The sequence below is a fragment of the Cinclus cinclus genome, chromosome 3, assembly GCF_963662255.1.
Source record: "Cinclus cinclus chromosome 3, bCinCin1.1, whole genome shotgun sequence".
Lineage (NCBI taxonomy): Eukaryota > Metazoa > Chordata > Aves > Passeriformes > Cinclidae > Cinclus > Cinclus cinclus.
In genome coordinates, this window is record NC_085048.1 from 70,764,311 (window position 1) to 70,777,520 (window position 13,210).

At 44.9% G+C, this 13,210-nt stretch overlaps 1 protein-coding gene across 1 annotated transcript; it reads right to left on the reverse strand.

Annotated features, from left to right (window-relative positions):
* Positions 1-1,293: 1,293 nt before the first annotated feature.
* On the reverse strand, positions 1,294-12,866 carry CCSAP (centriole, cilia and spindle associated protein). Its single transcript, XM_062490175.1, has 3 exons — positions 12,566-12,866; positions 4,083-4,366; positions 1,294-2,243 (listed from the first exon to the last, which is right to left on the reverse strand). Exons 1-3 carry the CDS (start codon positions 12,864-12,866, stop codon positions 2,070-2,072), a joined length of 759 nt encoding a protein of 252 aa, XP_062346159.1. The 3' UTR covers positions 1,294-2,069.
* Between the last annotated feature and the right edge of the window lie 344 nt (positions 12,867-13,210).

The following is a 13,210-nucleotide window of genomic DNA, read 5'->3' on the forward strand; positions in this document are numbered from 1 at the left end:
ACTACCGAGTCTATGCTTTGACACTGCTGTGCAAAGCTTGGGTGGCTTCTGGAATTGCAACAGCATCAGAAGCAAGCTAAGCATATTTACAGCAGTTATTAAAAGAGAAAAACACAGCATAATAGGAAATCAAAAGAATTTCATACCAAATAAAGGCATTCTCTGGAGTAGTTTTCCCCAGTTTTGGGCACTGTTCTAAAGTTTCAGCAAGTTCCAGCCTGTGGTTTACATAGCAGTTGAAATACAGGGATTTTGCTGTGTACAACACATTCTTAATCATGTTGTGTTTTCTCAGACTTAAAAGCTGTAAGATCTTAAATAGGTAGCCTTCAGCAAGAGTTGTCTGTATTTTTATAGTGTTATGCTTAAAGGGCAGGTTAAAAAAAATTGTAATTTCAAGGATTCTAGAATATTTTAACAAAATTAATGTTGTGAGTGATGAAAGTTTTAGTGATATAATAGACACTAGGAGGCAGCAGTGCTTGGACCCTTTGCACAATTACTTTCTTCAAGTACACAATCAGACTTTTCACTAAGAGCATGTGTACTCTGTTGCAATAGTAGTTCTGGAGTCCTCCTTACTCACTGAGATCATGGAATGAAGCTAAAACTAGTGCAGGTTTCTGCTGAAGAAGTGCAAATATGCTTCCTGTGGGAATGTGTCCAGCCTGTAAAACACAAGCTTCAAAACAATTAAACCGGGATAACCAACATATGTAACTAAAACACAACACATCTGAACAAAACTTTGAAGCTCACAACTACAGCAATCATCTGTCTAAAGCGTAGTTAGCAAACTGAAAAAAAAAAAGAGATAATTTACAGTCACCTGAAGGATACAAAACCACCAAGGATATCACAATGACTGTCTTACTATGTAGAAGTAGAACCTACAAAACAAAAATGTTCAAACTTCATTATACGCTCTTGTTTACTAAAGGATACACTTCTCCTTTCCCTAGCCCTTACCCCCTCCCCAACCCTTCCATACGTGAGGGGTTCTGCACCAATTTTGAGAGGCAACAAGTTTCTTAGGACATCATCTACAAATTTAATCAAGACAATTTTCAAGTTTAAACCCTTTAACATAGTTGTATAATACCTCCAAGCGGAATGCTTATTGCACTCTGACCCCCACTTAGCATAATAGATACTCTGAAGTGTTAAAAATAGACCTCACCAGAAAGGAGCCAGCCCTCTCCTTCAATAAATGCATTTACATGATTAAGTACAGACTAAGTGTGACCACAAGGTTAGTACAGTGGTACAACTCTATATTTGTAGAACAAGTAACTGCTTATTGAGTGGCAGCTATCAGATAATGATTGTCTACATTAGTTATTTGGTACAACAGGAACAGCTACAGCAAAACGATCCTGTAGCTGTTTCTTGCCCTGAAAATGACTGGTTTATTCTAATGACCTTAGAAACAGTGATAAAAGTTAGCATCAGCAGATTCACTAATCAAACAAGGTTGCTTTTGTTTGGGTTTTTTTGTTGCTGTTTTTAAAGTTTCTGTGTACAGACAGTACTTGGTATTTGCCTGCCTAAAGCATCTACATTTATTAGCGCTAATTACCAGACACACTGGCTTCCTGTTGCCTGTCTTCATATGCTTATTTTCCTAAAAGTGTTAAATAGTTTTATAAATACAAAGGCACCTCCATCACTCGTTTAAAGTCTTTCCCCAATACCATCTCCCCACGACTTGTACTTTAAATAAGGGAAAACAGATTATTTGTAACCATGATCAAAAAAGTTTTTACTTTGACTCCATGTATGCTAAGGTTCCCCCTCCCACCCTCAAAACAAATTTACTGAAGCATTAGAAAAATTCCCAAAAGGGGAATTGTTTAAAAGTTTGGGTAGCTATATCTAAAAGCCTCTTCAAATGTTATGGCTCCAAGGATACACCCCACTGTGAGGTAGGTAGCCAAGATAAAAACCTTGTAACAAATATTTTAACAGCTGGAAACCCCCTATAAAAACCTTGCATAAGTGGTTTGGTTCCTTGCACCAGTGTCCTGATATGCGTAACTTCTTCTGAGGATGCCTAAGGGAATCCAGGTTCAGAGAGCTCTTGCTGAGTAGCATCTCATGTACTCTGTCATCCAAGGGTTGTCTGGTGGGGAGGGCTTTGTTCGCCAAGTGTTTTCTGCCTCTGCTGATCGCACTCTCCTCTGAGAAAGCTTCCTTTTCTCCACTTGTCTCCTGTTCTTTGCTCGCAGAGCAGATTCGTGGATCTAAAAGAACAGAGTTAGTATTATGGCAGGAGAACAGCCTAGGAACCCCTCAGGAATGACAAGGATTGCTTTTTTTTTGTCCCAGTCCCCATCCTAAAGGAACAGGGATTGTGAGTGAGGTTATATTTTCTTCTCTAATTTGTACCACTAACTAAACAGATATTTCTTTTTCTTCAGGAAAGGTACTTTGAGTTCTGTCCTGCATTGTCTTTCACACTTACGGCTATTAAATGATTGCAAAAGTCTTGAATGTTTCAGTCTTACTCAGATGTATTCTAAAAACTTCAATTCTCTATTTCTATAGTTTAAAATCTTAAACACCCCTCAATATGCCCAAATACCCCTTAAAACCTAAGCCATATTAGTAAGATCAAACCCTCTAGGATTCCTTAGAGACCTAAGATCTTAATTTTGAACAATGTGCTGAACACACTATTACATACATTTTTATATTAAATTATCATCTTTCCCCCCAAATTTAATATGAAGAGCCAGTTTCTATGTTTATTAGCTTCTATCTCCAGATTGAAAACTATCTCCCATCTCAGTTAGGGGAAAGTAACACCTTTCAAACATGCAAGGAAGAGTAACCAACAGGCAGTAAATAGTCAGTTCCCACAAAAAGAAACATCCTCAGTGACAAAACACTACATAATTAGGAGTGTTTCAGAAATGTTCTGCCTGTTCAGTCCGAACTCCAGAGCCAAGCTGAGATGTTCCATTACTGTTTCTAGCCTAAGAAATGTTAGAAGTCCAAGATGAAGTATAAATATATCTGCTCAAGTCAGGCTTCAGCCTCTTCTAGGCTTCAACAAAAAGCACCAGTCAACTAATTTCAGCATGACCAAAGTTTACCAATTCAGCATCAGTGTCTGTGATCAGGAAATGCAGCTTCTTTCTGAAGCTGTCTTTGGAAAAAGGCTTAAGTTCTTCCTTTTGCTCAAAGGTTTGAGCTGTCCAGGAAGGAAAAGCCTGGGCTTCAAACCCCTTCCAAAACAGCCCATCAGAGGCCAGCTCCATCTTGCACAGCACGACCACCCCCCACCTCAATACTCAGGTATCTTGTGTCAGACTCTACATTAGCAGTAAGATAAGGACAAGACACTGGCAGGGATGCATTAATAATTGTTTTACCAGCCTAGGAGAATTATAGAGAAGAAAGAAATGGATCTAACACTCCCTTGCTGTTTCTAAGCTAGGCGACAGAGCCCCAGTACAGCAGAATCCTGGTGCTGTCCATGACCACATTAATTTAATTTGTGCTATTTTGGTAATATTTACACCAGCCCTGTAATCCATCAGCCATCTGATAGACCATTCTGCTGCAAGCAATATTTTCTACTGGCAAGCCACCAAAACAGGCTGCTAGACAAGAACATCTTAGCAGAAAAGCACTTGTACCATCTCAGTGAGGCTCCTAGTCTAGTAAGCGCCCCAGCAAAAGTCACTCTTTTCACAAGACAAGCGCTACCCCAGTGTTTCTATACCAGCCTGCTGTGGGGTGCCTGGTGCTATCTGCCTGCTCTTCTCTTGTTTTCATGGAATTCAGAATACAAAAATACTTTTGTAACAGCCAGTCTTGCTGGAAACACTGTAACAGCCAGAAACAGCCAGATTTTAATTACAACTTGCAAGTATTAGTCAGACCTGGGAAGTTACCAAACCAGCAGCGAAGAGATCTTATTTGGACATCTCAAGACTCTTCAGGCTTATTGCTAGATCTACTGGTGGAATCTCTATACATTCAAATAAAGGGACCCCTGAGAAATTTTACCTAGCTATTAAGCCATCTGTACGCACTGAGTAGTCACTGCCTTTCAATGAAACAGAAGCTCTTACTTCATTCACCGAAGCAGAAGCACAAACATTGTGAGTTTTCTGGCTCCCAGTATCCGTCTGTCGTTCTGCCCACCCATACAGAGCAAATGGATGTTTATTCTCCTTTGGTGCGTCTGTCCTTTGGGGACTTTTGGCTGATTTGCGATCATTACGACTGGACAAGGCACTTCGGCTTGGACGTCGTCCTGTACGGCTGGTTTTGTCTGCTTCCTTCACAGAAGTGTGTTCTACAGTTTTCTCTTGCTCTTCCTTCTCCTGCTTTTCTTGATCTTCTTTTTCTTTCTCTAAAGAAAAAAAAAGTTATGCTTTAAATTCCCAAGGACAACATATTAATGTCTGATTTGCACAGCCTCTCAATACATCATTGAAGCTGTGCTTTTTTGTAGAAATTCAAGAAGTCATTGCTTCCTTAGCAACAGACATATACCTTGCTTAAGTGTCTTCATTCTTTCTTTAGTGACTACAATACAGCTTTCACATGCATAAAAATGCCTTTCACTGGTGAGGTTACAGATAACCAACAGCCCCAGGCAGAAATGTTTCCAGCGATCTTCTGTCTTCACTATTTCATCCTTGCTTCTCTCAGACAGCAAACAGATCGAGCACTGAATGCCACATAGATGCTGCTAACCAGTCAGATATGAAGTCTGTTGAGAGTATGTGCAATATTAAATCCCTCATATTATCAGCTTCCACTGAACAAGGTGATTCATTTTCAAACTCCCTGTTTATACATATATAACCATCTTACGGTTTTCTGCTTATGAAGGAGAGGAGAGTGTGAAGCGAAAACCCACAAAATGGTAGCCATCACCTTTGCTACCTGACTGGTGAATGTTGTATGTTTAAAGTCCCACACTCTGCAGGAGTTACTCTCCAAGGCTCATTTATCCCACACATTTAAGCCTTCCATAGCAAGGGGCCAGCAATAGTCCTCCAGGCACTGGGTATGGAGAGTAGGGTTTATGAGAGAATTTAAAGGCTGAATCACTGCAGTTTTAGATCATCACTGAAGGCTGAATCAGCCATTATATAAAATATTAATTAAATAATAAAAACAGAGAAACAACTGTTCCATAAGAGCAAATCTTCTTGCCCTATAAAGCAAGGAAGAAACTAGTTTTCCTTTGTTTGTGGCACCAGTGATGCCACACCTCAAGTCCTGTGTTCAGTTCTGGGCCCCTCCACTACAAAAAAGATGATGAGGTGCTGAAGCATGTCCAGAGAAGGGTAACAGAGCTGGGGAGAGGCCTGGAGCACAAGTCCTGTGAGGAACAGCTGAAGGAGCTGGGGTTGTTTGGTCTGGAGAGAAGGAGGCTCAGGGGACACCTTGTCATTCTCTACAACTGCCTGAAGGGAGGTTTTAGGTGGGAGTCAGTCTCTTCTTCCAGGTAAGTGAAAAGACAAGAGGAAATGGTTTCATATTGCATCAGGGGAAGCCAACACTAGATATGAGGAAAAATACCTTCACTAAAACCTTTATCAGGCACTGGAACAGGCTGCCCAGGGAAGTGGTTGAGTTGCCATGCACAGAGATACTTATAGACATGTACATGACTCACTTTGAGACGTGGTTTAGTGGTGGGTTTGGCAGTGCTGGGTTAATGGTTAGATTCTGTTTTAAAGGTCTTTTCCAACCAAAGCAATTCTTTTACTCTAGAATGAGCAAGTTAATCAAGTATACTGCTTACAGTACATAAGTGAACTATGACTATGGAAAAAAGTACATACAAAGAACCCTGTTTTCATTCTCCATCCAGCACATCTTCAGCCGTACTGTGGAGAAGCTGGAAGTGTATGCTAGACACTGCACATGGCTCCTAAATACTGTGGACAGGTACAAGCAGACATTGTGATCTGACACCTCTATGACTTTTAGGCCAACCATACTTTTTATGCATAAGGAAACGAAAGCCTTTTATTCACCTAAGAGCATAGGAGTCCACTAGTAACCAATTCCTTTCAAATCTGATCATTAGATGCTGTCTTCTGCTAGACTCACACAGTGATCACTCAAACTCTGCTGCCATACACACCAAACTTGCAAGTTTTCTACCACACCATCTGTTTTGCTTCTGGTGGGGACCAGCTCCAAGCCACCTCTGTTCCAAGTCTTAGCACATTCAGTCACCACCAGCATACACTGGTATGGACAGAAGGAATTCCTTCACTGTCGTAGGGAGTTCTGGTTTAGGCCTTGCTTACATATTGACAGGTTGACCATGGACTAGTGCAGTTTTTAGCCAGTTTTTAGTCTTCATCATTAAAAGCAGAAGGGCTTGCCAATCCTGTGACAAAATAGCAACCATTCCTGATAATTGCTGTGATTTCAAGCATGCCCAATTCGACACTGCTTTAATCTCAATTCTGCACCCATCCAGTTCTGATGAAATAGAAGTCACCTGCCTGGCACACTGGTTAAACATCCATTTACTCTAGCACTCACTTCACGTTTGCAGGGTAAAGATATCAAGGCTTGTTCCATGCCCCAGAATTCCCCTAAGGCAAGCCTTATGATCTCTTGCAGGCTGTTAGCCTGGCCAGCACAGTTTCTACCTCCTGCCAACCAGCACAGAGGCCCTGGTGCTGGGTCCTGTTCAGGCTTCCCTGTACCCATCTTCCAAGATGTGCAGGTGTAGCATTCATTTACAAGTGATACTGCAGTACAGCTGAGTATCTAAGTAAAGAGTGGTCAGCCATGTTAAAATATTTAGAGCTCTCTTTGCTAATAATTTGGTTGAATGACACCACAAAACAACCAAAAATAATTAGTCAAGGCCAAAGTAGTGGCATATTGTAAGAGCAGAGTAAAAATGGCTAGATTAATTTTACATAACTAAACATTGGCTGGATGTAGTTTCAGTTATTATAGACAAGGCTGGTAAAAGACAGTAGCAGTGAGCTCAGTGTGGTATTAGACTTGGTTTGTTTTCCCTGGGCTCTGGGACACAGCTTCACCTTTGAAACAAGGCAGGTCTTTCATCATTGCTGCAAACAGGAAGCACAGAGTTATCCCCTTACAGAAATATTATCTGAGCGTCTCCCTACACAGCCATTCCAAAGGAGGGACTTCCTAGGTCCATTATCAGAAGGAAGCACTGTTTTGAGAAAATTAAAATCTGAAAGGGAACATATTGCTGTCAATTCTGCAACAAGAGTGCTTTCATTTTGGAAAGCTGTTCCATCCTCCATTCAAGGGAAAATGGCATCTTTCTTCTCTGCAAAGGGGGATGGAGCAACACTGACTTCATAAACAGCAGAAGTGGCATTTAAAGACATAAAAATACAGCAAAGTGGGGGCTCTGCAATTACATGGATAGTTCAGCTTTAAAAAAAAAACAAGGCAGGAGCCATGTCTGAGGATGCTGCTCACCAGGATATAGCTCCAGCTGGTCCAGAAATTATTGAGCCAGCTTGTCCCAAAATAGCAATTAAAGCATATGGGTAAATGGCACACAGAGTCCTGTGCACAGCCTTACAGTAAATGCTGTATGCCAGAGTGTGCTTGTAGCACTTATGAGCATCTGCTATTAGAGCAGGTACTTCCATGAACCCACTGCTACAGTGCATTTACACAGAACTCAGTGGGTGAAGGCACAAGATCTCTGCCTTTTATTCAAAACTACAGTTTATATCCAAGCCATTTTCCCAGGCAACACTTCTCACACAAAGTCAGAAGAGCAGCAGTTGACAGCAGGACTTAGACCCAACTTCTCAGGAGGAAGTCCAGGCACCAGCAGCTCCTAGCCTTCTTCTCCTTCTCATGCAGAGCACCAGCTCCAGCAGATACAGGAAACTCAGAACTGACTGGCTTGCAGCATTACAGGGATTAAGATAGGAGAGGGGGAAAGCTAGAAACGTTTAAAACTGCATCATGGATGCTAAGCAGAGCACACTGGATGGACAGGAGGGGATTAAGTTCTTAACAGGCAGAACAAGTCTGTCAGGCCCACCCAACAGGGCTGCTGGAAGCTCCCGCCCAGAAGAGGTCACTTAAACCCCGCTGCATCGCCCCGCTTTGTGTTACAGCTCCACTCCAGGCTCAGGCGGGAAGAGCTCCAGGGGAGCTGCTCTCTCCCACATCCCTGCACGCACCAGGGCCCACACAGGACCCCCATTTCAAAGGCCCCGATGACTTCCTACAGATATCAACAGCCTTCTAATTAGACCCATGGGCCAAGTCACAGGGGTCAGCAGTATTATCTCTGTAGAGAGATGCTGGCTCCTTACAGCACGGCCTTAGCACCAGAAGCACTTTGTGCTTGCATTGCTGCAGGCACAACGGGAAATTTCTGCTTTTGTACCGACACCTCTTCAAATGGGGCAGGTCTCCCACACCTCTCGAAAGGGCTATATAACCAGTTGTGGGTATCAACAAACTACAGCTGGGTAGAAAGTAAGTTACTACAGATAAAACAGACTGCAACATCCTTTCTTCAAAGCAAATCTTGTGTGAGGCAATACTGGAGCTAGCAGCCACACAGCAGCTCAGAGCTGATTAGATTCACACAAGCTTCATCTGCAGCAGAGTTTGGAAACTAATTACTGGGTTAGTTTGATAGCAAAGCTTGTTTCCAAAAGAAAAAAAAATGGGAGCTACTTTAAGTAACAGTGCTATAGACCTCTGAATTAACACTCTTGCCTTCTTCCCACACCATAAGCTGCTCCTTCTCATGTACATGGGCCAGCAAATGCACCTGCAACACGATGACAGACAAGATCAGGGAACAAGTTTGAAATTGGACCTTCTGTTTAGTTCCACTAATCCAGATCAGTCACTTTCCAAATAGTTGAGGCAACTCCTTCAATGGCAGCTTGTCACTGCTGTCACTTAAAACCACTGCACAAAAATGCTGAAGGCAAAATGGCAATAAGGATTGAAAGATGCCTTCATCCTGCATGTGTGTGCAGCAGTGTCATTTCACAAGCAACAGGTCTGACAGCAGCACTGCTGCCAAGAGCTTCTGTCTTCTGCTTACCAGCCCACTGGGTTCTGTTGACAGCTTTGAGGATGTGTCTGCACCACAGCTACACCAGTTGATTTAGGTCAAGATTCTGTGAGATTATGTTTAAAGCACATCTGTGCCTGGGCACGTTCCACAGAACAATCCCACAAACAGCTGCCACAAGTGGAGGGCCAGAAGGAATTAACCCGAAGTTGCCTCCGAGCACACCTTGGTATCACTCAGCCATAGCTTCAGTGCAAGACACAGTGACAAAGCTCCTTTGTCCCACGTGCTGCCCCAGGGGTTCACACTGCTAGTGCTCTAGACTAATGCCACTGAACATTAAAGCCAAGCTGCCTACATCCACTTCCTCTTCACACACCAGAAGCATTCACAACTTTTACAAACACACATAGGCTCATTTCAATGAAAGAGGAAACCAGGGCGGCACATGCGTTAGGAACTGTGTTTACCTCAGATATTAAACAGCATTAGTGCTGACCAGCCATCTTTGCAACAAACACTGTCAATACCACTCAGGCAGAAATCAGATTCCCCACAAAACAGCAGGAAGCAGCAGTAGCGAGGTAACAGCTAGGATGTTCCAGCATGTGGGTGGATGTCAGATTCAGAAGACAAAAGATGTCATCAACATGAGCACACTCAGCTACCCCCACAGCACTTCAGTGTAATTAAGTTCTTTCAGAGTTTAAAAAAAAAAGAAAAAAGAAAGAAAAGAAAAGAAAAAAAAGAAAAAAAGAAAAAAGAAGCAGTTTAATAGTAGAAGCTTCAGAGTGGTAATTTCTTATGTCCTCCACATGCCTTCATTTACTAGCCACTAAGCAGAAGAAAAATGCATCCTTATGATTTTCCAATACTAAACGAGTCACCTCCTTATATATATTGTATATGCACTAAGATAAAATAAATATATACTAAATCCAGCTGCCTAAGCAGAGTTGTTTCCAGTCCTTTTGCTAAAGAATTAGCAAAGCTCTTAAACACTTGCAGAAGTTAAAAAAATTTTATCCTAAGCCATTTGGCAAATAAGTGAATTTTTCTCTCGCTGTAGGCATAAAATGGCAAGGATCTAGCAGAATTTTAGTCATTCCCTTACAGCATCCATGGCAAACATGTATCAGTCACAGAAGCGCAGTTGTCCAAAACCCTGCAGCCTGGCAGGCCACTGGTGCTCCACAGTCTGTTTGCCACTGCTGCAGGACTGAGGACACAGCTGGAGGCACTGGACAGCCGCACACATCATCACTGACCACAGACAATGCCTGCACAGCTACTGAGCTGTTATTCCCTGCCAGATCCCAACCAGAATCAGAATACCAAGTAACTCCAGCTGGATCTTTCCCTAGAGAGGAATCAGGAGGGGATCAGGGAGCAGGCTAATGAGTGAGCAGAGCACCCTGGCCAGCAATCTCTAGACTTGGCAGCTGTCAGTGCCATTAGATTGTAGCAGGTTTATGGGAGCCTATCCATAGGCTCAACAAGAAGAATGAAGAGAAATTCAAGTCCCTACCACAACTGCCCCAGGCTTGTACATATTCAAAGTGCATCAGAAAAGTTGGGAATACCAGCTTCTAAGTGCAGCTTCAACAGCTTCCACCTCCTCTGACTAAGAGCTAAACTATTGGAGCATCATCTTTTCCCATGCAACCACTCCCTGATCTTTGCAATTTCTTAGCTCTTCTCACTGAGATACTATGTAGTTCTTCCACACATGCTCCCAGTCAAATTTCCTCAAGGCCTGATTGAGGACAGCAAAACTAGGCCCACTGATACCCTGTTATATACTGGTGTGCAGCAGAGCTTCCATCGCTGCCAACTGCTTGTGGCTTAACCTCAGCCAGCAATGAAGTATCACATAGCCACACACATATCCTTCTGCAGTGGGATGGGAACAGGAATCTGAAAAACACATGGGTTGAGATAAGAACAGCTCAGTAATTGAAATAAAGTAAAAAATTATAATAGTAATGAGAAGGGAATAATAACACCCAAGAGAGACCAGTGATGTACAGTCAGTGGCTCCTGGGCAACACCACCCAGTTTATACACTGGGCATGACTTTCTGGCTATGGAATATCCCTTCGGCCAGTTGGGGTCAGCTGTCCTGCCTGTGCTTCCTCACAGCTTCTGGTGCACCTGCTCCCTGGCAGAGCATGGGAAACTGAAAAGTCCTTGATTTAGGGTAAGTACTGCTGAGCAGCTACTAAAAATATCAGTGTGTTATCAATGTTATTCTCATACTGAATCCAACACAGCAGGATTCTACCAGCTACCAGGAATAAAATTATTCCAGCTAAAATCAGAACAGCTTTGGAGACGTGGAGTGTATAACCCCAGCAGCTATGTGCACCCCATGTGAGACCTGGGTACCACAGGCTCACCCAGCTGACTGGGGAACCCCACATCACCAATATGCTCTGAAACACCAAGCCTCTGGAACAGATGACAGCATAGTTAGAGCTTTTGTGTAATATGGTATTCTTAAACTCAGTCAGTGAAGTTTAGTCTTGATTATCAGAATACAGACCGTTCTGAAAAGCTCAGGCCCCAAAGGGAATTAGATCAGATTTGTTTCCCCACTCCAAAGAAGCACATTTAACTCCAGGTCAAAAAACAAAAACAAACAAAAAACCAACCACCCAACAAGCAGGCAGCACGAGGCTTAACTAAACAGTTCTCAAGGATTTTGCCTGCTAGGGTACAACAGAGAGACAGCTGATTCAAAAGGCATCTCAAAACACCAATCCATGGCTGCCAGGCACAATATTCTTTCACTACAGGTAAGAAACTATATCTTATAGGATTAAAAAATACCAGTTTGAGAAGCTTGACCGTGTTACTATCTGCCTAACCACTCTTAGATCGTGAGATATCAAAAGTGAATTACTCTGTGCTAGAAGAGGACAACATGTTACCAGCTCAGCACCTGTTCAGGCTGCGAAGCTGACCACACTTAGCTGCACATCCCAGATCGAACCTCAGGTGGCATTAAGAACCAAGTGTTCAGCCGAGACAGATCACATGTGCAGATGCAGAAAAGCAATTGCGTTAAGAGCCAGCCACCGGCCTACAGTCCAACTTGCCGCTGCTTTTGCCGGAGAACCTGCTTATATAATTGCAGAGATGCTCGGCTCCCATGGCAACAGTTTACATAAGTGGCTGTGACTCAGGATGAGGGTTACCACCGCTCGGCTCTTTAACGAGACACCTCCTGTGCCGCAGCCACGGCTTCTCCGCGGGCCTAGCCAGGATCCAGCGGGAGGCAGCGGGGCCCGGCTGATTGTCCCTTCCACCCCCGGGCCAAGTCCTGGGGGAGGGTAAGACGGGCAGGCCGTGCCCGGGTGTCCCAGCACGATCACCCCGCCGGGCCCGAGTGCCCCCGGGATTGGGGACCGGCCCCCAAGGCGCGGCAGGGCCGCCCGGGCAGAGCCGTCTGTGCCGACCCCGCGGAGAAAGGCAGGGCAGCAGGGCCCCTCCGGACACGCGTGTCCCCCCCGCCACCGCCCCGCTCCCTACCGGGGCTCGCCCGTCCCGCCTCGCTCGGCGCTGCCGCTCCCGCCGCCTCCTCCTCCTCCTCCCTTGCGGCCGCGGGGCTGCCGGCGCCCGGCGGTGAAGGGGACCCGGCGGTGCTGCCGCCTCCGCTGCCGCTGTCCTGCTCCCAGCCGTCCCAGAGCCAGGGCCGGTGCGCCTGCTCCAGCAGCCGGCGGCTGAGGCGGTAGTGCAGCAGCTCCAGGTAGCAGGCGCCGCACGATTCCCACTTGGGCTCCTTGAAGCGCTTCATGTACTCCGTCTTTACTCGCCGCGCCGGCACCACCATGGCGGAGCCGGGAGCCACAGCCGGGAGCAGGGAGCCGGGATCCGCCGGCCGAGCCCGCCCCCTCCCGCTGCTACGTTTAAATCCAAACAGCGGCGTCCGGCCCCGCCCCGAGCGGGGAGGGACGCGTGGAGCGGGGGCAGCTGACGCAGAGAAGGGGATGAGATAGAAGGAAAATGCAATCAAATATAAAATAAATCATAAATACGCGGTAGCATCGCAGCCCCGAGCCCAGCAGTAGGGGTGCTGGGGCCCAGGTGATCCCTGCACCAAGTGAGGCTCCGGGAAAGCCTCCCCGCCGCCCGGCTGAGGGGCAGCCTGGGTCGGGGCGCGTTGAAACCCAGCGA

What these genes read in the sequence shown, in the direction of transcription:
- CCSAP (XM_062490175.1), bottom strand. Translation starts at nt 12,866, where the DNA reads ATGGTGGTGCCGGCGCGGCGAGTAAAGACGGAGTACATGAAGCGCTTC. An exon ending in GGCGGGACGGGCGAGCCCCG is followed by an intron (nt 4,367 to 12,565) that starts GTAGGGAGCGGG and finishes TTTTTTCTTTAG; the next exon opens with AGAAAGAAAAAGAAGATCAA. An exon ending in CTTCTGCTTCGGTGAATGAA is followed by an intron (nt 2,244 to 4,082) that starts GTAAGAGCTTCT and finishes CTGTTCTTTTAG; the next exon opens with ATCCACGAATCTGCTCTGCG.